Here is a 27,079-nt window from a genome sequence, read left to right on the forward strand (position 1 = left end):
ATTCGATTTATGATTTTTTTAAACTTATATCCATTTTCAATAATAAGATAATAAAGATAATTTTCCAAATATTAAAAAAAAAAGAAACCATTTTGAATTTCCGCTACCTATTTAGAGTCAGAGTTCTTAAACTTCAATGTTCTGCAGAATTAAAACATATTTAACAATGCTGCGGAATTCATCAATTGTAATTCATATTTAAATTCAAATGCGAAGGTCCATTTAGAAACAAATTGATACCCAAAACATTAAATTTTACTTCTGGGTTCATATTTAAAATTCAGATCTTGAATAATAGTTCAAAAATCGTTTTCTATTTAGTAGATGTTAGAAAGCGTATTGAATTTTGGAATTTGGTTCCAACAATTAAGATAAAAATATCAAAATTGTTATAATTTATACGCATAAATAGTTGAGGAATTCAATCGCAGACTTACAATATTAATTTTTTATTCAATTTCAAAATTTTTTATTTTCATCAAATCAGTTCGTAATTACAAAAATAACTAGTTTTAAGTAGAATTTGAGTTTATTTCAAAGAAGTCACAGAATTTTAGTTCAGGAAATGATTTATGATAAATAATATTTGCATAAAAAGAAACATATAATTTAAAATAAAAAAAAAGCCTCAGAAAATTCCTTTTTTTTGTGGATTTTTCAACATTATACATTTTACAGTTTTTTCAAGAGCCAAATTTCAAACTAAAGTCTTAAACTTGGATCCAAATAATAAGAATAGGATTCAAGCGTGAATTTAAATTTTTAACTATCAGTTTTGAAAATTTGATTTTTAAATTTACTCAAGAGTTTGGTAGACTTAACTTTTTCGATGTGAACAAAGAATTAGTTTTTTTTTTTAAAGAAATTGGCGGATTAAAAAAAAACTTATTTTATGCTCGAGTCAAATGAGGTAAATGAATCAGATTCTTGAGCAAGTTCAAAAATTTTAACCATCGATGAATGTAAATCAAATCAAAATCCAGATATTATTCAACAAAAATCAAGAAAAAAATTGAAAAAAAACTTCTTCAAAGCTCATCGATTGAATTTAAATCGTATTTTATTCATCCAGAAAACCTTTCATGATTATTTTTTTAAATCGTTCTCAAAAAAAAATCGTTTTACAATACAATTTGATTTTTTTTTTATTGATTTGTCAAATAAAGTAAATGAATCCGGCTGAAATCCGGGTAATCGGGCCGGATCGGACTGTTCCCAAATTTTGTATTGAATCTCCGGACAAACCCGGTTAAAATCGGGCAATCTGGTGACCTTAAGCATGTAAATTTTTTCAGTTAAATTTTTGCCGAAAAATAACGCAAATTTATCACGGCGGAATACCCATCTAAACATAAATGTTTTTTATTTATAGAAGTATTGTTTTATAATTTTGTATATAATGTTCCGATTGTTGAGTTATATTTCAACCGAACTGTACCTTAACCTCTGCAAATTTACGTTCAAACTGAGTGATCTTAAAGTAATATGAATTGTTCTTTTTATAGTTGAATTGAACGATGAAATATTATCGGAGTTCATGAAGTCGGCTTTTAGAATTTTATTTAGCGGTAATTTTTAACTAAAAAATCCAGTCTGAGATTGACACTCCCTGATAAAGCTCCAACCAGGTTCTAACATTTTTAAACATCATCCATCCCTGAAATGTTAACCCATTGCAGTCCCTGGAGTGTCAATTTGACACCTCACACCCTCTTTTCCCACCCGATTTTTACAAAATTTATAGTTTTAAAAACATCGTGATGAAACTCAAAAATGTTTCTCATACATTATTCAGCTACAATACTTCAGTTTTCCGTTATTCAAAATCTAAGAAAAAAAATACGAAAAAGCATGCTTCGTAAAAAAAATACTGATGATCAGCTACGGAATGCTCAAAAAAATTTCCGTTAGAGTCCAAGAAAGTTGATGTTAGAAGCTATACGTTTCACATAAGGATACTTTTTTTTAAATTTTGTTAGATCATGAACCCTACAAATGTAAAAAAAGTGGTGTAAAAACCGTACTTTTCAATCAATGAACCGTCAAAATTTTTTAAGTCACACAAGAAAAATTTTGAAAAAAGGATTATTAAGCTAATGTGGCACATTTTAGAATTTTTAAAATTGTCAAAATACGAAACAAAATTTTTTGACGAATTCTTAGGTGTAGCTGTTTTTCAAACATTTTGCCAATTTGAAATTTTAACTTCACCAAAAGCCAATTTCATACCGATTTTAATTGAGTAACTGAAAAAGTGCTGCAATACTTTACAAAATTATTAAATATATCCTATATATAAGCAACGTACGTATACGTAGTTATACGTATAGCTTTTAACTTAAGCTTTCTTGAAAAATAAATTAAAATTTTTTGAGCATTCCTTAGGTGATCTACAGTCTTTTTTCCATAGCATGTATTTTAGGATTTTTTCTTAGACTTTGACTAACGGAAAACTGAAGTCTTGTAGCTGAATACCGTCTGAGAAACACATTTGAGTTACATCACGAGGTTCCAAAACTTAAAATTTGGTAAAAATCCGTTGAGAAAAATAGGAGAGTTTTTCTGGACTTTCAGGGTGTGTCCTTAAAAAAAGTAGTGATGCAAAGTTAATGATTTCCAGAATTCATTGTTGAGGGTCCCTAAAGAAATTGTTTTATTTGGATGCACCCGAATAAAATTAAGTTTAATTAAGACTTCTAGTTGAAAAAAAATTCTTAAAGATCGTTATTCAATTGATAGATATCAATTCAAATCTCAGTTTGGAGCTCTAAAAAAAGGGAGAGTAGTTGTTATCAGATTTAAAATTCCAAAATAAATTTTGAACCAATAATCTCGATCTAAAACAAAGAAAAATATAGGGGGAACTTGTCTATGGCCGAACAACATTGATTTTTCGAACACGCAATATCCTAATAATGTTTTGTCAACATAAAAATTGGGTAAATAGATGCCTGATATGGTGTTAGATATATGGCAATCCAGTCTGAAAAGGTAAACAACAGAAAGGCATCGAATGCTTTTGCTGAGTAGTTCGGAGAGGATCGCCTAAACTTTGCATTCAAATTGTGGTCAGTTTTTACGGTTTGTCATATGTGAATTGAACATAAATATCATCGTTTGTTGGTTATCTTTCGACTACAGTAGATGAAAGATAAAAAAAACTTCCGTTCAAACGAAATGTTAGGAAAATAAAAAAAAATCGATTTGTCTATGACCAGACAGCAGATATTCAAAATTGAACATGATTACAACTTGAAACTGTCACTTCTTTCATCTCTATACTGCCGTACTAAGCAAGACTGTCCTATGTGACTTTTGGGTCATTTTCAATTTTTTGCTGGAAACACTCTCTTTCAACACTTTCGAATAAAAACACAAACAGGTATACTCTGTTCTGAACTTAAAGGGTGATACGGTCAAAATTTGGTCAATATCAACTTGACGTATTTCTTTCAATTTTGCATTTAAAAACCTGAACATCCCTTATTTTGAAGACGTGTGTGTGTAGAATGTTGCTCCTATTTTAATTTTGGAATTCACTCTTCAGTTGTCAAAATGCCGTCCAAGGAAGAAGAGCAGCGTATCAAAATTTTGCTCGCGCATCGCGAAAATCCGAGCTACTCGCACGCAAAGCTGACAAAATCGCTAAAAGTTGCCAAATCAACCGTTACTAATGTAATTAAAGTGTTTGGGAAACGATTGTCAACAGCCAGGAAGTCTGGATCGGGGGGAAATCGAAAACCGGAAGCCGCTGAGACGACAAAGAGAGTTGCCGGTAGTTTCAAGCGAAACCCTAACCCCTCTCTCCGAGAGGCCGCAAATAAGCTGGGTGTATCGTCTACAACCGTGCATCGAGCCAAAAAACAAGCCGGACTATCGACTTACAAAAACGTAGTGACTCCAAATTGCGATGATAAACAAAATACGACGGCCAAAGCGCGATCCCGGAGGCTGTACACGACGATGCTGACGAAGTTTGACTGCGTGGTAATGGACGACGAAACCTACGTCAAAGCCGACTACAAGCAGCTTCCGGGACAGGAGTTTTATACGGCAAAAGGAAGGAGAAAGGTAGCAGATATTTTCAAGCACATGAAACTGTCAAAGTTCGTGAAGAAATATCTGGTTTCACAAGCCATCTGTACCTGTGGCTTGAAAAGCAGCATTTTCATAGCTTTCGGGACTGTCAACGAAGAAATTTACGTGAAAGAGTGTTTGAATAAACGTCTTCTGCCTTTCCTGAAGAAAAACGGTTGTTTCGTACTGTTTTGGCCGGATTCGGCATCTTGCCAATACGGTTAAAAGGCCATGGAGTGGTACGCCGCCAACTACGTGCAGGTGGTTCCGAAGGACAAGAACCCTCTTGGTAGGAAATGTAATTTTTGTTTGGCAGAGAATATTGTTGAATGATTAACTTGAACTGTTCACTACGAAAAAACTGTCGGTGAATTTTTTGTTTGAGAGAAAAATTTGAAATATAGCTGAATTTTCAATCGCGTTTTTCTCGTTTCATGTTTTTCAACATGGGACAATCTTGATTGGAACGACAGTATAGCACCCTCAAAGGATAAGGATTTGGATATCTGAGGATTTTGCTATCCGGTCAAAGACAATTTTTCTCTAGTTTTAATCGAAACAAATGTTTCATTCTGGTTTGTCACAAACAAATACTTTTATGAATGGCTTCATAGAATGTTCAGTTTTGAAAAAAACATACTCACAAGACCTGTGCAAGTGATTTGAGTCACTTTGCTACGTTTTTGTGCCATAGGTGACAAATTTGGCGAAGTAATTCAAAGTGTCCAGCCATAGACAACACCTATGGAAATAAGTAAACTCTTACCACATGAAAAGGTGGTAAATTAACTTATTTCTTATATAGTTTTGTGATCCGAATATTGATACTCTTCAAATCAGTGGAGGAACCAATATTTTCACAAATATATTTTTGAAGTTATTGCTAAAAAATTTTGAGTGTCCGGCAGTAGACAAGTAGATTACGCTTCTGAGTAAAACAATTCGGTAGGAGTCATGTAATCGCAAATCTGTTTATACATCTTAAATTGAAAATAAATTTTAAGAAATTCCAGAATTTTCTTGAAGTAAAAATGAATCATTAGAGAAAATGAGGCACAATCAAATAAAATCCTTCATACTGAAAAAACTTCCGGTTTATCCAAGGCTTCATTTAGGTGGAAAGTATTTGGTAGCATTTGATTTTGAATTAGGATTTCCATACCCTTTAGCCACAAATAGAGTACATTGAGTTCATTTTCAAAATATTCTTGGTTACTAACTTTTGTCACTGACTGTATAGATTTTCTTGTCCAGATAGATGATTTCAACCTACCGATTCGGGATTGATTGAACGCCGGCCTTCGTTGGAAGCCGTTCAACATCGGCTGGACTCATGAACATCTGCTGCTTCTGCATCATCATCATCTTCATCATCTCCTCACTCATCGCAGCAGGAGTAGTAGAATCAGCTTCATTCATGGGAGCGGCCTCACTTGTCTCCGATATTGGAGCTTGGCCAGGTGCCTCGGTGGGCGATTCCGCGGCCGGTTTTTCCGTCGACGTTGGCTGGAAGAAGTTGAGGAATTGGTCGAACCAGTTTGGTTCCTGCTGCTTCAACGAAACCAACCGGATGGGCTTCTCGTGATGCTGTAGCTGGACGCTGCTACTCAACGGAATCGAGGGATAGTAGTAGATCAGTTCCTGTTTCGGTTCCAGCTTCAGGTGCTGAATCGGTTGGATCAGATGCTGCTGAATCTTAACGGTGGCCGCCGATTGAGGCTGCAGCAGATAGTACTGAGTTGCCGGCTGGTGAATGATCGTGGTCGTCGGGGCCGATCGAATGCCGCCGAAAGCTGCTAGCAGGAGAATTACCGACGATAGTCTTCCCATCTGGTTAATTAGAAGAAAGACGGAGAAGAAACAACATTGAATCTTGATTAATAATAAGTGGGAATCATCATCATTAAAACGAGTTTCAAATAAGCCGTATCATCATGCTCGAGGAATCTCTTCCCTGGTTGAAGCAGCAAAACCGTGGGCAAGGTCAAGAATCAAGAATGATACAAACGACAGAGCAGAAAATAAAAAACGGTAAAACGAGATTCCAGGGAACTGATTTGAAATTGTGCAAGCTTCTGAATGGGGTTCCGGAGCAATGAACGGAACATTATCGGCACCGGCACCGGCACCGACGTGGACTGAGATCGCGGTTCGTTGGCCAAGTTCCAACGACATTCTGGTGCCCTGAACTGCATTAAGTAAGTGCATCGTAATCGCAACCGCGCAAGACGTGCGGTTTTATGGAATTTACTTTGGTTCCTAATTCGCCTTTTAAAAACTGCAGCTGACCATGACTTTGTTTATTCAATAGGGTAAACGACTGTTAAAATCACGCAAATTTTTGAAGTTGAAAATCCATTGACTGATAGGGAAAAAAGTCTTAAATGATTTGAGAAAATATTGTTACAAAAATTATCTAATTATCTAATCTAATTGTACAAGATTGTTTTTTGTTTAGTAATTCGAAAAAAAACGAGCAACTATATATTTCAATTCTATATTTTCAAACGAGCGCTTTTTGCATTTTGTGTCTAGAGCCCTTGTGAAAATAAATGGATCATTTGTGTAAAATCTTGTTTGCCAAAAATTTTAAAGGGGTATATATTAATTAAGGCCAGTTGTAAGTCAACTTTTAACATACTATATATATATCTATAGTCAGCACTCCCGATAGCCTGGTTCTATCCAGACTTGATCGAATTTCAAACCAAAGCCCAGTTTTCATTTTCATTATTTGACTTAAACACTGCGGACATAAATCAAAATAAATTAATATTTAAAATGTTTTTCATCAATTTCCCTCGATTTTTTTTTATTTTATAAATGTTGTGCGAATTTCCGGATATTGAACGAATTTTTGATGATAAATAATCATATATCTACTCATAGAAACATTTTTTGTACCCAAATACCCTCCCATGCCAAATTTGGTACCAGTAGTTTCTGAGTCTATAGGGAACAGACAGACAGGCAGAAATCCATTTTTATACATGTGGTAACCTTCCCTTTTCTCACCATTTTCTCCAAATTCCAACCAACAGATCTCCCGATACAACACCATCCTTACCCTAAACCAATTCAACATTTCGCCGCCAACAAACCATCCAACCATTCTTCCCGAAATTGGAATAGAGAATCCCCGTACTAGACTGTCATTCAACATCATTCCTCGATCATTCATTCGTGTCGTTCATGAATCCATTCATCCACCTTCGTTTCTCTCACGAGTCACTCAAAATTCATCTGATTCCACCTGTGAAAAGGTACACTCTTCGAAGATCTTAACCAAGTACAACGTAAATTCAAACCACTCGCGCAATTTTAAATAACAATTAACACAAATTAATAATCTTTGTTCACAGGAAAAACTAGAGTTCTACATTTTTCCTATGAATGTGTTAACATCATCTAAATACAGCGGATTATTTAATATTTGTCACTAATTTCTAATTTGAACAATTCAACTCAATATAAACTTTTTTCTCTAGGCTATATCTACCACATTCGCCTTCTTCTCTACTCTTATAATGAGTGTATAAAAAATGTTTTTTTTTTGCTCATTTACATTTTGTAGAAATATTTCATGTTTGTTATTATTATTTATTTTAATAAATCTCATTGAATTAATTACGTCATTGAAGTGATTAGTATACGCTTATTATGGCTGCTTCTTGGAAGGTTTCAACACTTAACATTGAAACAATGTTCTCTAAATTGTTTTGATCGTAACTTAGAAACCGTAATAGTATTATAGCTTTCAATTCAATTTAGCATTTAACAATTTAACACCTCTCCTGTTTATTATTATTTCATATATTATCTGCGTTCTCAACAATAATAGTTATTAATGTGTAGCGGTACCATAAAAGTGTTCGTCTTACTTCTCGATAGTGTAGGTTTTAAAAATTACTGCGTAAACTCAACTGTGCGTGTAGATCCAAATAGGCCCACTTTCTCCCTTTTATATTTTCTTATTGGAATTGCTATATTCATTGCATTGAGTTCCCTTCAAGAATCTGTCAACACAGCCGCTGGCAATTCATTCACAGGTTGTTTACAAAACGGTTTTGTATATTCTTCGCGAAGGAAATTTTAAAATAATTAATTGCTGCGACATCTCCGAACGCAACTGTACAAGAGGCACGGCAGAAGAATGCAGAATAGTAGAACAAGAAATCCAGTTCAGAATTGGAGGGATATCCAGATCATTGCGGATGGCGGAAGACAGCTAACTTACCGTATGTATCGAAGGCCGGAACAGGATGTGTACATAAATTTCGTGCTGGACCGAAGACCGAAGTCATATTCCAGAAAACCATAACATCAGACAGCAGTGTATTCTGACTTCATTAAGGAAGTTCTGAAGAACCTGAACAGCGGTTAGAGAGTTCATAATTTGTAGGGGAACTTATCAATGCATAGCAAATCATTATTCCTTGAATACATATATTTTGAAATGAATTTAACATTTAATATAATACCTTTAGACGTAGATTATGTATCTTCTATCCTTCTAAAACTTAGAAGCTTGAAACATTGGATATGTGAAAGATTTGTAGTGAATTCGCTAAGTGAACTAGTTTTTAAGCATCCAAAATCCAAGAACATGCTTTGGTTCATCAAACGTTATTAAACCTTTGTAACGAAGATTAATTTTAATTGATAGTTAACTCAAACCGGTGAGATGGCCAAAACATTTCATTCCTCAAACAGTTCATTCTTGATACTTCCGAATATATACAAATACCTAATACTATTTTACAAGTTTTTTTTAAATTGCTTTTTTACATCATGATTCAAATACAAATTGATTCTCTAGACTTTGTTACCAAATTTATCGTTGTAAAAAATATCTCATTTTGCGAATTTGCAGCTTTGAATGGAGGAGAATTTGCAGCTTTGAACGAAATTGGAGATTCAAATAAGCTCCTTTCAATCGTCTACTTAGTGAAAGTAAGATTCTAAAAGACACAAATTATGTAACCTACGAGTATACCGGTTTTAATTCTAGACACGTGTCAATAAAATTTATCACATCATAATTTTATTACACATTTTTGTGAAGAATTTCGAAACAATCTAAAATAAAATGAAAAAAAAACTATAGATATGTACTTTTTTTTAGATCATCAGATAGAAAGTTATGCTCAACATATGAATTTTCCAAAGTATTCAATCCTACAGGTGTACGTATTCAAGATATGAACAGTAATTGATTTGATTTTTTTTTTTTGTAGAAAAATCGTTAACCAACCTATTGAAGAAATGTTAAAATCTTCAATAAATTCCCATTCAATATGTAATTTTAATTTGATTCGACTTCAAACAGCCTGTGCACGTTATCACTCTACTACCTATTACTTTTAAAATACCAATGTCTAAATGAATCATCCGTTGATTTTTCATTAGGGATCATTCAAATATGTTAGATTTTTTTCCATTTTTGTTATTTGGAAAGTTACAGCACTAAGCGTTAGTATTTCATCACTCGTCAACCACAAACAAACTAGAAACCAATTTTTTTAATCCCAGCTATTCTTGCTACATTTAAATGTGTACTTTCAAATGAAAAAATCTGTTCCTCTGTAACACTTATTTCGACAAAATCTGTACAAATATCGTTACAGATCTTAATGGAAAGTCGAAGCAGTATTCATGTATTCTTTATATTGTACCGTTTTCGACAAACAATAGTGCTCTTATGCCATGCATTTTTCAAAAGATCATAAGAAATTTTATTATAAACATTTCATATCTCAAACAGCCTATACCTATACTATTTTACAAGTTTTTTTTTTTATTTTGTTTTTTTTTATAATAACTGAAGCAGTATTTTCTTATTATTATAAATTTATTAGGGACCTTTTAACAACCCGGGTCATTCGGGTCTAAAAGTGTTTTCTTATGATTAAGTTATGAGTTTTATGATAGAAATCGTTTAACACCGCATTGATTAAATTCGAAAATTTAAAAATAAAACTTTTTCGAAACCTAAATTTAATATTGTTCGGTTTCTTCTTACAGTGTATCCTGTTTCTTTTTATAGTTTTACTTTGGATGTTTATAGTTTTTAACGAATGTTACTTTGAATAAATAGATGATATTCTCAAGGCCTTTTTTTCAAAACTGTGACTGCTTGAACGGATCTACTGATTCAAGTAAGTTATCGAATACTCATCAACTACAACCCAATAAATTAAATCTTTTGTTTGAATTGTAGTATTGCTGCTACTTTCAAACTCCTGTATTTTCAATCGAATAAAATCAAACTCAACGTGACATTTCAACGAAATCTATACCAACAACATTTGACTTCGTAAATGAAAATTAGGTTAAATATTTATATGCACTATTAAACCGAGTATCAGCTATCATAGAACCTTTTAGCTACCTATTACTTTAAAATAAATTAAAATGTTGTTTTAAAAGCATTTTATATTCGGTTACTTTGATGTCTTTACAACACAGCGCCGTAAATTTTCCTCAACTAACAATAAGATCTATACTTTATTTTTACTTATTAACAGCCATTATATGAATGATATATTAAATAATTTGTCATTCTTCTTAACAATCGATGGTTCTCCCACGACAAATGTTTGCTTTCATTTTTTTTAATAACTCTTTTTTGAAACGGCCCATACCTTCAAACAAGCCAAACTCGGTTTTGTTTTTTTTTACAATTGAGGCACTTAGTTTCAATTTTAGTTTAATTGTCGTTGAAAATAATGCATGTTATAAAGAAACAACCAGCAATTACAAATTTGGTGTGTAGCATGCATGCAAAAAGACGACTTAGAAACATCAAAGCTTAATAAATCTTTTTTTACTATCACATATTAATTTCATATCGGTACAATTTTGAATAATCGGTCTAGTCGGCACCACTGTCCACAACTGGAAGAGAACACAACAACAATTTTTCGTCCCTCTGAAATCGGGATTCATACTGGCTGATTCTTTCGTTCTGCGAAAGCTACCGGAAATAACTACCGTAAGTAGTAACATAATTATTTGTAAATGTTTAAAAAAGACTAATGATCATTAATTTATTTCAGCTTCCTCGCTCATTCATCACCCGGTTGACGATGGCTTCCCAGCATTCCATAGCGCAGAGCTACGCGTTTCCATATGATATGCCCATGGCCGGGTAGGATCTTTCTGCAAGAATCATCATAGGTCATCATGGATATGAATCGGTTTTCATTTCTCACCGTTTGTAAGTTCAATAAAGTTCAATAAAGATAATGTAAAAAATGGAATTGATATCGAAACATCCGAAAATTTCCAAAATATTACCATCTATGTGTGTGTGTGAGACCGCCATTGACGTACGGTTCTGGATAACGTTGGAAAAAACGTTATTTTGAATCGTTTGATAACTATTACTGTTACTGTTTAGATAAAAGATTACTCTTCGAAAAACTGTTATATTAACAGTTTGGTTGTCTGAATACGTTTTCCAAGAGCGGTTTCTGGACGTTATTTAAACTGTTTGTAGTACAGTTCCTCCATATAGAGGTTTTAACAGTTTTAAACAGTAACATAACTTAACGCCATATTCAACAGACCGTCGTTTTGGAATTCAAGTTAAGTGCAATGTTTTTTATGGTTTCAGATATCATTTTCTAAACGTTGTTTTACACTATTTCTAAACGTTTTATAACTACTACAGGAACCGTCATGTTACAATATTTTCGTATTCGGGTTCTAAAAAAAAATATCAAAATTAGTAGGTCTTGTGGTAACCTTCCCTTTTCTCACCATTTTCTCCAAATTCCAACCAACAGATCTCACGATACAACACCATCCTTACCCTAAACCAATTCAACATTTCGCCGCCAACAAACCATCCAACCATTCTTCCCGAAATTGGAATAGAGAATCCCCGTACTAGACTGTCATTCAACATCATTCCTCGATCATTCATTCGTGTCGTTCATGAATCCATTCATCCACCTTCGTTTCTCTCACGAGTCACTCAAAATTCATCTGATTCCACCTGTGAAAAGGTACACTCTTCGAAGATCTTAACCAAGTACAACGTAAATTCAAACCACTCGCGCAATTTTAAATAACAATTAACACAAATTAATAATCTTTGTTCACAGGAAAAACTAGAGTTCTACATTTTTCCTATGAATGTGTTAACATCATCTAAATACAGCGGATTATTTAATATTTGTCACTAATTTCTAATTTGAACAATTCAACTCAATATAAACTTTTTTCTCTAGGCTATATCTACCACAATACATATAGATGAATTGTGTAGTTCACTTATCAGTCTGTTGCACTGGTTTTTTTTCAGAAATAAACTTCCTTAGACTCAAAATAACAAATTTTGTTTCTGTTTTGTTATTTTTTCTCGATTAGTTGATGGCATTGAAGATTAGTAATTTTAAGACAGAAGATGTAGTCTTAATGATTCTGTTTGTTCATAAATTTGCTTGCTTCATTATAATACGCATGTATTTTGATTGCAGGGTATTGCAGGACATATAACCAAAATTTTCAAAAAAAAAATTATTTCGTGAGAAGATGTTTTTTTTTTTTTCATTCCGTAGAATTGACTTGCCTTTAAAAAAATAACAATAATAATAATAATTCCGTAGAATGAAGTTCATGTTTAAAGTTTTTCTTAACGAATGGTTCAATCATAATTTTATCTACAACTTCACCAAAGCGTTGAAAGTATTGAATGCATAATTTTATTCACAAAATAAATTTTCAAGAAGATAAAAGCTTAAAAATAGGAGATTTATCATTAAAAAAACGCTCATGAATTTTATCGACTGTTTTCGGTGAGTTTTAAATAATTAACTAAAACGTATCAAAGAAATTCGATAGTGTAAAAAATCAAAATTTTGCGTTGATTTAATCACTTTTATCAAAGGCTAATTTTTAGGAACTTAAAACGTAGTTTGAATGCCCCGAAGAAACTTAAGGTCTATAACGCTTTGTTTTGGGGTAAACAATTTTGATCACCCTTTTTAATAATTTTCCCCTGTGTTCGTCGAGTCTGCATTTGTGTGATAAGTGATGAATCGAAAAGTTCAACCAATATTAAAATTTTAATCAAGGTCTTCAACTGACGGAACTGTTTAGAATGTCTATATACCCTATCAAGCTCAATAATAATAACTTAAGATGGTTTGTCAAAAATATTCATATTTTTAAAACTGATTTTTTTGCATTTGAAATAATCAAATTGGTATTTTTTGTCAGCAGATTATTTTGAAGGCCAAATAATAATAAAGTTTTACCAAAAGAGGTATAACGGCAATTGAAAAACAATAACTTAAAAAAACTGAAAAAAACCAATTAACATTTAAATTTTTGGGAATCTCTTTAAATGTTATGCGTTGATGTAGTTGTTGTTATTTTGGTGACTTTTGCTACTTTTGAAATTTTCGTCATTTTTGTCATTTTTTTCATTTTTGTCATTTTTGTCATTTTTGTAATTTTTGTCATTTTTGTCATTTTTGTAATTTTTGTCATTTTTGTCATTTTTGTCATTTTTGTCATTTTTGTCATTTTTGTCATTTTTGTCATTTTTGTCATTTTTGTCATTTTTGTCATTTTTGTAATTTTTGTCATTTTTGTCATTTTTGTCATTTTTGTCATTTTTGTAATTTTTGTCATTTTTGTCATTTTTGTCATTTTTGTCATTTTTGTCATTTTTGTCATTTTTGTCATTTTTGTCATTTTTGTCATTTTTGTCATTTTTGTCATTTTTGTCATTTTTGTCATTTTTGTCATTTTTGTCATTTTTGTCATTTTTGTCATTTTTGTCATTTTTGTCATTTTTGTCATTTTTGTCATTTTTGTCATTTTTGTCATTTTTGTCATTTTTGTCATTTTTGTCATTTTTGTCATTTTTGTCATTTTTGTCATTTTTGTCATTTTTGTCATTTTTGTCATTTTTGTCATTTTTGTCATTTTTGTCATTTTTGTCATTTTTGTCATTTTTGTCATTTTTGTCATTTTTGTCATTTTTGTCATTTTTGTCATTTTTGTCATTTTTGTCATTTTTGTCATTTTTGTCATTTTTGTCATTTTTGTCATTTTTGTCATTTTTGTCATTTTTGTCATTTTTGTCATTTTTGTCATTTTTGTCATTTTTGTCATTTTTGTCATTTTTGTCATTTTTGTCATTTTTGTCATTTTTGTCATTTTTGTCATTTTTGTCATTTTTGTCATTTTTGTCATTTTTGTCATTTTTGTCATTTTTGTCATTTTTGTCATTTTTGTCATTTTTGTCATTTTTGTCATTTTTGTCATTTTTGTCATTTTTGTCATTTTTGTCATTTTTGTCATTTTTGTCATTTTTGTCATTTTTGTCATTTTTGTCATTTTTGTCATTTTTGTCATTTTTGTCATTTTTGTCATTTTTGTCATTTTTGTCATTTTTGTCATTTTTGTCATTTTTGTCATTTTTGTCATTTTTGCCATTTTGTCATTTTTGTCATTTTTGTCATTGCGCTTAGAATTAGGATGCCAGAATCCGGGCAATTTTTTTTTAAACCTGGCAAAATCCGGGCAAATTTTGTCAAAACCCAGAAACTGCGCAACAAAAATCAAGATAAAAATATTTAAAAAAAAGTTATTTTTCCATCAAAATTTGTAAACAGATTTTAAATCGCATTTTAAGCTTCGAAAACTCTTTTCATTATTATTTTTTGTAAAATCTGCTAAAAAAATTTGTTTCGGAGGCTAAATGAAAAATTTACAGCACAAAATTTTTTATTGTTTGATTTGTCAAATAAAGTGGATAAATCCGGGCAAAATCCGGGCATTTTTCAATAAACTCCGGGCAACCAGGCCGGGCCAGACTGTTCCCAAATTTTGTATCAAATATCCGGACAAAACCGGATAAAACCGGGCAATCTGGCAACCAAACCGGATATTCATAAAAATAGCATTGAAGTGGTTTTAAAAGCCGTCCTTAAACTTTAAATATAAAAAAAAAAATTACACTCGAACTTAAAATTAACCTAAAAACCAAGCTTAAAATTAACCTTATTTAAAAAAAACATCAACCATTCTAGCTCCAAGCCTACTGCTAGTTTTGAATTTAAATGTATAACAGAAAGTGCCTGATGAACTTGCTCATTTAAGTAAAAAGCGATATAAATCAAATCTCCATCGCAAAACCACATTTTATTTCCTGCATCAATATGCATGGCGATCACACTTTGTATTGGTCCGGAAAGCTTTGACAAGAAATTTGAATCTCAATTCGAGTCGAATCCGAAAACTTGAAATGCAAAAAAAGGCACTGCATAGGTCAGAAGGAAAGCTCCACCAATCTGAATCAACAACGCCCGAATGCCGTCAATGGCATCTCGAAATCGCGAACTTTCCTTCGAACTTTTTCATCGTCGACGTCGACCAGTTTCAGTTATATCTCTCTCGCCACGCCAGTTATCGGTGCCATTTATTCACCAAAAATTATCGTTGGCACCGTTCCATCTTTTCGACCTAGGGAAAAAAATGTTTAAAAGCTCCGCTGTTGCTTTTCGACCAGTTCTGAATTTGTTTTTTTTCTCTCTGTAGAATGGTTTTTGGCTTGAATGGAATGGCGTGGTGGAGACAAAACTGAGCTGAAACACACCACAAACAATGCCGGGAAGCCTTGAAAAGCTGAAAAGCTGCAGCAGCAATGAAGGTCAAGTTTCGTTCGTCGTCGTCGCCACCGCTTCTAGGGGGGATTATTTCGAAACTTTTATGCATGCGGAATCGGTTTTTCGTTCCCTTTTATAGCTCCCTCTAGGGTGGCCAGATTTTTGTCAGCCGTTCGCATTGCGTCATGGTTTAGGAAAATTTCTGTATGTCAGGCATAAAACTATCATCAATCAATTATGTAGAATCTAAAAGAAAAATTTCAATGATTAAATTATTTTAATTTTAAAATTTTAATGTCATTCAGGGCTTTCCAAGGAGTGTACTCGAAATAAAATGCAACATTTTGTTTTCTGAATAACTTTTGAATGCATGGATGGAAATTGATGAAATTTTCAGCGAAGTTACCTGGTAATGGAATGTTGATATGTATATGCTGATTTTTGTGATGTCAGGTGGTTTTTGAGATAGAGTCTAATGAAGAAATTTTTTCGACTTTAATTTTTGGACATCACATGCGCCATCTATAATGCATACTATGAGCCCCGTTTTTTTTCAAATCAACGCTAGCTCGCCTTTCAAAATTTTTAATTTCGTGGAAGTTATACCAAATTTAGTCGATTGGCTTCCATCAGCACAAAAACCACAGATTTAACTTTTTATCACTACACCACCATTTTTGTGCAATAACACGATTTCAGATTTAACTTAAACAGAGTATAAATTTTGTGGGACATATTTAAGTGCTTTGCAGAGAAATCAGTCGTATTTGGAGGTAGTCTTCTTTATATTTTTAGTCAGTCATCGTATCAATCTTTATGAAAGGCTGAGTAATTTGAATTTTCCACAGATTGTACTTCCGGTACTTGAGGAGGATAGTACTGGACATGATTTTTTTCTATTTTTTTTTCTACTTGTTTATCTCCAGGAAATACAGGCGAGACTTGTCAACTACAAGTTTCTGGTTGGAAACGTGCCAGGTGACTGCTATAAAGTTAATTTTTCAAAATATCTACTAACAAGCCGTGCACGATTTGACCGCCTTATTTTGTATGCAGATTTTCTACCATCTAGAAATGAAGTCACGCCTATTTATAAGTCAACTAGACGAACTACTCAGAAAAATTGGACTTTTTGTTATCACTTCCTCTATTCATATTTTATGAATGAGCCTGAAAAATTCTCTCACATTTCTCTCACTTCCTGGAACCAATAATCTTTACTTTAATTCAATTTTTTTGAAACTTTAGTCGAATAGTTGATTTCCAGCTGTTTTTGGGTCTTCCACTGGGACTTTTCTGGATTTTTCTCGATTCTGTCCGAAAACAGGTTTTAAAAAACGAAAACGATAAAACTTTACTCGTTTTTAAATTTTGGGAATAAAAAATACATAAAACTTCCTTTAGTGGATTGGATTAGTGAAATTAAAATCCATGAGAAGATTGTTATCCCTAATGGAAAACTTTGTTTGTTTGTGATGTTCTAGAATACATTACAAAAACGATAGAATTTATTATTTAGTTGTAATTTTTGTTGTTCTTTTGAGTCGAACTCTGTTACATTTTCAACTTTTTTTAACACTAGAAAGACCGGCAAATTGAATATACTTATTCAGACCGTAACCACACAAAGTGACTGCTAAAGTGTACATTTTTTTAGCATCATATTTTTAACTTTTTCCTTTGGTATTATTTTGTTACTTATTCGATAATATTTTTGATATTTTTTACACCTTGAGAGCACGAAATCACCGCATTTCGGCATAGTTGACGATTGCAGGTATTTCATAAAATGAATATTCCAAATAATTATCGAAAAATTGAAATACATAATCAATTTTATTAAAAAAAAACATGTTTAATGGTTTATTGGTCATGGGTGAAAAATTTCACCTCAATTTTGTCGCGGTAAAATATGTTCTAGCACCTATCGCTCTGAAGTTTTTCAATATGTTAGTTATACAGTATACCTGTTTTTAAGCATAATTTTTTTGTATATGGAGAGCAATTTACCACAGATTCACCGCCATTAATCCAAAACCAACTTTTTTGCATGCTTAAGGTAATGAATAAAGGCATTTATGAATTCGAAAGAAAGTTTGTGTTATTTACATGTTTTTTTTATACTATGGGTGCCCGGATTCACCGCATTTTCATCAAATATTTTTTTTTTTATTTTACATATTTTTGAAAAGCATTTAGACCAGGGGGTTTCAGATCGTGCTCCGCGGAGCACTTGGTGCTTCCCGAAGCTTTTGAAAGTGCTCCACAACGTTCGCAACGAAAATCATAAACCAACTTTGAAAAACTCTGATATTTTTTATCGTTTCATTTTTATCGAAACATGAGAAAATAAAATCACAGGGCATATAGTACGAACTAATAAATTTTGTTTACTTTGTTTTTACTGGCGGCTAAATTCCAGCATGTTAGCAAAGCATGGTGGATTGTCAAAATGCACTGCTTTGATCGAAAAAATGTTGTACTGCAGGACTGAGTGTGCAAAACACTCAATGAAAAGGCTGCTCTTGCACCGTACTTGGCGAGCTACCAATTCGAAAAGCTGGAGAAGCGCATACTATTGCTGAAAACTTAATCAAACCTTGCATTCAAGGAGTCGTCCGTATCATGGTTGGTAATAAAACAGTGGAATTGGTCGATTCCCATGTCTAACAACACGGTTTCTCGTCGAATTTGTGACATGGCTGAAGATGTTGAAAGCGATTAAGAACTTCAAAACTTGACATGCCGCTTGACGAATCCACAGATGTAGTAAGACTAGCAATTCTGATGATATTTGTTCGCTATCAAGGTTCTGAATGTTTCGAAGAAGATTCGTTCCTTTGCAAACCGTTGCCAACTTCCACGTCGGGGGCTGATATTTTCACGCTAAATAATTGATGATTATGTTACGGACAACAATATTCCATGGGGAAATTGCATTGATGTATGTATGGATGGTGCGAAAGCTTTAATAGTAGGAAATATTGCTGATTCAGAAGTCGTTGCCAAGATCAAAGAAATGACCAAAAGTTTCGGTAGTAGTCATTACATCCTTCATCGACATGCACTCGCTATGAAGAATCTATCATCATCTTTGAAGGAAGTCTTGGACGAAAGCATGAAAATAATCAACTTAGTTAAGGCTCAACCGAAAAATTCAGGGTTATTCAAGGCGTTGTACGAAGAGATGATTAGCCAAAATTCCACGCTACTACTTCATACCGAAAATCGCTGGTTATCTCGTAGAAAAACGTTGTATCGCCTGTTTGAATTAAGGATGACTTCAGTCTTTCAATGCATGGTAAAGGAATAACAATCTTCGATTAAAACGGAAAAATCATGGGCAGAATCGCTCAAAAAGCGCAACATGGACAGCTTACCGAAGTTAAGAAGCATTCATCAGAAATAACCTTGAAGTTATCATCCGAAAATTTTCAAGAATTATGAGAATCACAACATAAATTGATAAATTTATTTTTGTTTTTCTTGGTGTAAACTTAAACTAACAGGCCCACGTGTCTAATGAAGTGATTAACAATTTCAATTAAAATGTTTTGTCGCAGGATTTGTTGAACAGCTTCCAGCAATATTCCCCGAAGAATATCATAAAATAATAAAAAGATCGAAGACTTTAAATGCGTGGAACAGTCTATCTTTATGTCAAAGAAACCAGAATCATTAACATCGCAAGGATATGAATGCTTGATAAATGTGACATCGAAAGATTTGTATCCAAAAAGTCGTTGGAAGAGTATTTCTGTCAACTGAAAAATAAATTTTAAATTTTGTCCGATAAAGCAGAACTTATTCTTCTGCCGTTTTCCACAACTTATCTATGTGAGTCTGGATTTTCCACATATATTGCAATAAAGAAAAAATACCGATCCGGACTAAACGCGGAACCAGACATCAGGCTACAATTGACACAAATTTAATCAAACTTGTTACAGCTTGAAAAATCGAAGAAAGCTTATTTGTTCTATTGAAATCAATAATTTTTGATCGAGTGAATTCCATAGTTCCATGGACCGAGTGAATTTAAGGAATTATGCGTATCAAGTTATGTCGTGCGACAGAAAACTGTGAAAACAAAAATTAAGATTCAATACTGTTAAATTTACATGTTGATTTGCAATCTTCAAAAAAATTTCAATTGGCCAGTATTACATTTCAAATACGGGGGTAGTCGTTTAGCCCAATGACAAACGTCTTTGGCTTATAAGCCAGAAGTCCAGGGATCGAATTCGAGAAATTTGAGAGTTTGACAGCCCATATAAGCAATAAGTTAGTGTTCTTTTAAAATCTGATAGCTAGCCGGGTCTTTGCCCATGGCTATCAGGAATATTTCAGCGCGGTTCAACCCATGGCATAGGAAATAATATGATAATTAAAAAAAAAAGAAATAAATATAAATGAAATATTTGAAAAGGGGAGAATGTGAGCTCCTTGATATGTCTCTAGCATAGTATAAGCTTATGAGAGACATGTCCGTAAGAACGAGGGATGTTTTGGGGGTTGGCGCCACCCCCTCCCCCCTCCATGAGATACCGAAAAATGTCAAGCAAAATGTTCTTCTGTAAACTAAAAATTATAAATTCTTAATTAAATACTAATGAATAGAGCGTCCATTTCCCGGCCGTTTTAGCGTTCCTGGGAATCGGGTAATCTGGCGATCCTTTTCCCGGGAATTCCCGGGATCCCGGGAAAAATTGAAAATGAAGATTTCAACATGGAGATCATATCCATCTACTGCGTAGGAATCCTTATCGATATGGTCTTTTTTAAATTTAAGGTTGTAGCATTGCAAAACATTTCAAACTTTTTTAATGCCTCAAAAAATCAATAAGCAAACTCAAGACCCAAAAACAAAATACTTTAACCGAGAAACTGGCCTGATTCTAGCTGCAAAAATATAAAATAATTGAAAAAGATTTTTTATTATCGATAGAAGTTAGTTAGCTAGACTTCAGGTTATTTATCATATATGGTAAATTTTCAAATAACTATCCATTTGCATCACATTATGTCATTTTTTTGCCGATGATTTTGCTACTGATAACAGTTTCCGAAAAGGAAGTTCTGTATGTATGTTTGTTGGTAATCCACCATGGGTGCACGGATTCACCGCAGTTTCTGCCAAAGTATGTGCTCACATGCATTCTTTAGATTATTATGTTCCAAAAATCTCCAATGCAGCGCCCCATCATACCCGGACCCCATGGCTTTGTTTGAACTGTTATGTGGTGAATGTATTGCGTGTGTTGATGTAGGTATATTTTGGAAGAACGAATCAATCAGGTGGGCTAGTTTACTTACAGGTATTCCGGCATCCGTGTATATACCTGGCCAGCTGGCAACTGATTGAACATTCCAATTATATAGTCAGTTATATAATGAAACACATCTTACCTGTCGGCCCGCTTATGGGATTCGAACCCAAAAGTTTTTCTTGCCGATACCGGGAATCGAACCCAGTACGCCTGGCGTACCAATACCAGACTCGCGCCAGCCTATCCACTAGACCACATCGGCGCTCAACAGTTTCCGAAAAGGAAGTTCTCTCTAAATAATGAGTGTTGCAAAATTGAAAATTTATATTCTTTCCTGAGCGTTTCATTGTTTTTGGATTCTTTGTCGTTTTTCACTTTTACACTAAGTTTCCTATCGCAAAAAACATTTTTTTTAATAATATTCAATGTATTAACCAGATTTAAGAAAAAAAAATATTTCAGACTAAGCCATCGAGGTATAACTATCATTTACCTTGCTCGATTTGACCCATTTTTTTTTTTTTAGATCGTGTAAAATTTGCACATTGCACAATTTAGGCCGGAACAAATTTCAAATCCTTCTTTTGTCACTCGGAGTTGGAACATCGCGAGGGGGGGGACAGTAAAAAATAATGCGAAAAACAAATAAATTGAAATAAATTGCACGAAATCTTGTATTCAACAAAATTACAAACTATATCATTGCACAAAACCTACAAATCAAGAAATTTTTTATCAAAAAATTCAATAAAATCAAAAATACAAACGGTGAAATAACTCTAATCTTCCGAAATTTAGTTTTTCGGTCTTGTAATCTTTCTGATACTTGATTTTTTTACGAAATTTACATAAAATACTTCAAACTTTATTTATTTCCCCCTTCGGGTTTTTGGAAATTTCGAAGGGGGGGTGACAAAAGAAGAAATTGAGATTTGTTCCAGCCTTATTGGCTTCGGTAATTCCTGGGATTTTTTTAGGCGTTTCCCGGGATTCGGGAATTCTCGAATTTTTCAAGTTCCCGGGAATTACCGACCGGGAAATCCCGGGTAGGACACTCTACTAATGAACGACTAAAGTGAATAAGGAGTAACAAATCTCGACTCAGAACTAGAGCCAAAACCTCAAAATCTTATCCCAGGTCCACAATTCAACTACAGTTTTGCAAAAAATTCCTCACTTGTTGATAAATATTTAAAGACTGTAGTCGAAAAACGCTAACAAAAGTTATTCACAAAAGAAGTTGGTTCATGAATTTTGGGTACAGTCCTTAGTTCTTGTTTTCAATAAAATAAGACTTACTAAGGTTGCCGAATTGCCCCGATTTTGGCCGAATGTATTTACTTCATTTGCAAAATAAAAATTTAAATTGGGTGATAACAATTATGAATGTTGCGTCCAAAATAACTTTTTTTTGACAATGTCTATCCAATTAAATTGGCTGATGTGTTTCGATAAAAAAAAAACAACTTTTCGAGTTTTTTTTTCGTCTTCATTTTAATTGAAGAAATCCTTAATTTGCCTGGATATTCACAGATTTTGGGTTTTTTTTAAACTTTGAATTCGAATGCTCGGATTTAGTAAGGTTTTTAGATAAAATTGCCCGGATTTGCCTTGATAAGTAGTACGGAAAAATATCTGGTGAGCTTAGGTTTGAATCATTTTCATTTTTTTAATCTTCATTTGTTGCCTGTGACCGGATTGTGGAATCTGTATCAAGTATGTTGTTTTTGATTTTCAGTTTGGTTCATCACTAGGACAATATCCTAATTCGAATCTTGATTTTGCATTCAAAACTAAAATTAGATTCATTTTCCATGTTCGAATTTCATAATTTTGGAATAATAAAAGAAAATATTAAAAATATCAAACCATAATTCTCATGCTGAATTGAAATTTAAAAACAATTCCTAACGGTGATTCAGAATTGAAATATCAGAGTATCATCATTCGAAATTTTCATTCACTTGTTGAATTACGTATAAATAATTGAAAAACAAATAGTATAGAAAATTAATGGTTCAAAATCCTAATGAGAGATTTCGGGTGAAGGATTTTGTCTGTTCTGTTCAAAATTTTGGGAAATTTTCGTTTGGAATTTAGATCAGAAATTGATTTCGAATAAGAATTCAATATTTTTATTCAGGTTTAAATTGCATTATTTAAAAACGAAATAAAATTCAAAATTGCCTAAAACAAAATACAAAACAGGTGAAAACCAATACTATAAAATAAGATCTGAACTCATTTTCGAAATTGCATTCTTTGAAAAATCTAAATTTTTATTTTTATTTTTTCAACCGGTTTTGAATAATGAAATAAATTATTTGAAATAACTTGTACTTTATCTTCAAGTTAGGGAAAATTCAGCTCGAAATACATTTTATTTTATTGGTTTTTTGTTTAACATTTATAATATTGTAGATACTTTAAAAACAAACATTTGAACTTAAATCTGAGTGTATTGAATTTACAAGACTTGAAATTTAATCTGATTTGATCCCCAAATAAGTATTTTTCTTGAAATGAAGCCTTCAAGATCTCTCATTTATTTTTGAAAGCTTCAAAAAACTTAACTTTTTTGGGACTTATTTTCAAAAGTAATAATTCCAAATGACTTATAATATAAAAGAACTTGAACCCGAATGATGAGATGCTCTTAGTATACCTTTTATACTATTCTTTATGTTTGGGAGAGTGGAGAATCATGGGCCACTTTTTTTCGTTGTTCCATAGCTTCTTTATTATAAAAGATAAAATAAAAATAAAAAATGGTATGGTTTTCTACATTTTCAAGGTATCATAAGGTTTTTTTTTTAAATTTTTAATATGTTATTTTCCCCAAATTCTGACTGTGTGAAAAAGCAATATTTTTTGGAATTTGAAAAATGGTGGGGAATCATGGGCCACCAAATCCAAATTGACCAAATAACATGCAAAGTTTCGTTATTTTAAAGCAATTCCAGATGATGAAATAAAAAAGAGAGCTGTGAATGATCGCATAGATTCCAAAACCTGGCTCGTGAACGTTTTGGCAAAATTTCTTATATAGGATGGACGAATCTTTTTCAAAACTCTTCACTTGGCATAAGAAAACTTTACAGATAGGTAAAACTATTTTAAGTGAATAAAAACATAAAAATATAGGTGATTCAAGATGTGTGGCCCATGATTCCCCACAAGCTATGATTTGCAAATTGGTTGCGTTTGTGTGACATATTGATGTTTCATCAAAAATTTCTTTTCACGTGAAAGATCATGACAAAACAAAGATCATAAGCGTATGAGAATATTTTTGTAATGCACTTTAGGTTCCCCATCGATGAAATTAGCGGGTGTTTTTTTTAATTATGTAAGTAAATTTTTCTAGCTTTTTTTAGCTTGATAAATAAAAGAAGCATATTATGCGTATTTCAGTCAACAACATATAGGAATATATGCTCACGCAAAGCGTCGACGATGACAGTTGGTTTGAGATTTTTATCTCAACACACATCTGAGATATTAAAAGTGGCCCACGTTTCCCCATGGCCCACGATACCCCACTCTCCCCTATTAATAAATTAACTTGAAAGTTGCAAAAGTGATTAAGATGTACGTTGTAAGGAAATAAGGCACATAAAGGGCACAAAAGTACTTAAAATGGGATTTACTAAGTCACAAAAAGTGCATTGAGGTGCTTTCTTCCTGGCTGGCTGGATGCGCCTGCAGATATGCTACAAAATCATATCATCACTTCGAGTTTTAGTTTCAGTTAGAAAAATATCTAGTCGTGGACTCATGGTAGTGTGTTCGGTTCTCCCCACGAAGGTCGGGGTTCGATCCCCTAGCCGGGCAAGTTTATTGTCAATAAGTAATTTGATTCTTGTGTGACCATTCTGATGCTATACGTGTAGGAAATGTAGGAAAACAAGCAATTGAGCAGCAAATTTAACAAATCTCGGAAAACCGCAATTTATCGAGTTTTAAATCTTGCGCATGGCACCATGGCTGCACCATGTACTGAACATAGTAAATAATCAAGAGCACATATCACGCCAAGGGTGCGCGGCACAACCGATGCCAAGGGTGCGTGCAATTGAGATAGAGAGAGAATTTTTTGCTGATTTTACGATTTTGAAAGCTGAATTAAAAGGCCGCTAGAAGCTGAATAGAAAGTTATTAAGACTTGTTTTAGAACTTGAAAGTGTTAACAAGAACTTAAATTTTGAGTTGCATAGGACGTACTTCATATCAATGCAAAAAAGCATCAATGCATCATTGCAATGATGGGGCTAAGTAAACTTTTTTGTACCTGTGTTATGGAACTTTTGGTTACTTTGGATACAACGCAGTTATTTTTTATTACTTAAAATATTTAAAAAAAAAAACATGTTTTTCAAATAATTTAATTTTCAAAGGGTGATTTAAAAAATTAATAGAACAGGTTACCGAAAATTCTGCTCTCATGGTAACCCTAAAAACTGCCAGATATAAATCATTTAAGCGTATCTTCAGAATACATTTCACTTTTTCCAATACATAATGCCGACGAAAACTGATGCCTCATCCTCCGGAATGGCGTTTTCCAAAGGCTTAAAAGAGGTGGGGGGATTGGAAAGTAGTTTTATTGTTTCACTAGCTAAGGATAGGCAAAAACTGGCGTCTAACGGCTGCTGGGAACGAGCCAAATTTTGCTGCTGCCGATCCGTATTTCATTCCTGCCGAATTCTCCGTATCCTTTGGCAGAGGGGCGACTTCATTTTTCCGAGGTTTTGTTTCAAATTATTGTGGATTGTGCAGCAGCACCAGAAATGAATTGCGGAAGCGGTTTGGGCTAAAAATTTTTCTATGTTTTTTTTTCGCATTTAAACCAACGGTGACGCTAATTGGTCTGGGACTACAGCAGACAAAATCGATTTCCAAACCAATTGGTGAACATAAGAACGTTGGATAGCTTGGGGTGCAAATTATGTATTGAGATCAAAACACATATAATAATCACATTTTATTTTCTAATTTAAAGTTTGAAATAGATAAAAAATTAAAAAAAAAAGAAACATTGCTAAGTCAAGAAGTTTAAGATTCTGAATCCTTATGAACTTTCTTTAGCCAGGAATTTGAAATAAATCTCTAATGTTAAATCCTTCTTTAGCCGAATCAGCTTTGCATAGTAAGTTTATGGTAATTAATCTTCACTTGTAGAGGTTTAAGCTCGGCTTTAATAGGCTTTTATAACTCTTGGAAATCACTTAAACCGGACGCTTTCTTACCTTAGCACTCTTTCCACTTGCACTTGAAACACTTAACTAACTAACTAACTAACTAAGCACTGCAAGACCCACGATTAGATCCCGGTGTCTATCCGGCACAGACTGGAAGTACCCGGTGAAGACGAACCCTTTATAAGCCTTCCTCTATCGGTTGTTCATCTCTCTAAGCGGGGCGTGCGGGGAAAGAAAGAAGAAGACACACCATCAGTCGTAGTTGGAACTTGGAAGATTCTATTAGGCGTTGGCACTTCTGCTTACAAACGGCTGCAACAAGTAATATCATGAGAAAACTAGCCAGAGCCAATGAGCGAGTGTGCCTGCAACAACTACTCGTCTTTCACGGCCAAACTCACCGGCAGGCATGTCCTGACCTGGGCCAACCGCCTCCGCAAAACTTCATTGGACCATACTAGAGGAACAAGAGGAAGAAGAGAAAACCGGTAGGTATAAGTCTATGTCTTACCCCTTTACCACCCAAAGCTATCACCTTCAGTTCAACGATTTTTTCGCACCACATCGTCGCTGTCGTAACAAAACTAGAAGAGAGGAGCAAGGAAGGTAAGTAAGGAAGTGTAGGAATCGACAGAAGTAAAAAGTCATGCAATATGCATAGGAGACGGACGCAGCGAAGAAAAAGAGCAAAACAAAACCGGCAAACTTCACAGCATAGCATATCATATCATGGACGGACAGCTTCTAAGCAGCCACCTAGCAGCAGAAGAATAACAAAACCAGCGAGAACGAGCTGGAAAAAATTGCATCAAATGCGGCTAATGCACCTCACCGGGAGAGAAAAAAAACCGGTCCTAACCCTTTTACGTTCGTTCCTTCCAACTTATTTACATTATGTATGGCT

At 33.4% G+C, this 27,079-nt stretch overlaps 1 protein-coding gene across 1 annotated transcript in view; it reads right to left on the bottom strand.

Moving 5' to 3' along the window:
• The window catches only part of LOC129756154 (uncharacterized), a 38,241-nt gene extending 11,855 nt beyond the window's left edge, over positions 1–26,386 (bottom strand). Inside the window, exons 1-2 of the mRNA XM_055752939.1 lie at positions 26,224–26,386; positions 5,351–5,907 (exon numbers count right to left, since the gene is read on the bottom strand). Coding sequence (XP_055608914.1) covers positions 5,351–5,907 — 557 coding nt within the window. The 5' untranslated portion in view covers positions 26,224–26,386. The remainder of the gene's footprint in view (positions 1–5,350; positions 5,908–26,223) is intronic.
• Positions 26,387–27,079: the final 693 nt, after the last annotated feature.

The sequence above is a fragment of the Uranotaenia lowii genome, chromosome 3 (genome assembly GCF_029784155.1).
Source record: "Uranotaenia lowii strain MFRU-FL chromosome 3, ASM2978415v1, whole genome shotgun sequence".
Classification (NCBI taxonomy): domain Eukaryota; kingdom Metazoa; phylum Arthropoda; class Insecta; order Diptera; family Culicidae; genus Uranotaenia; species Uranotaenia lowii.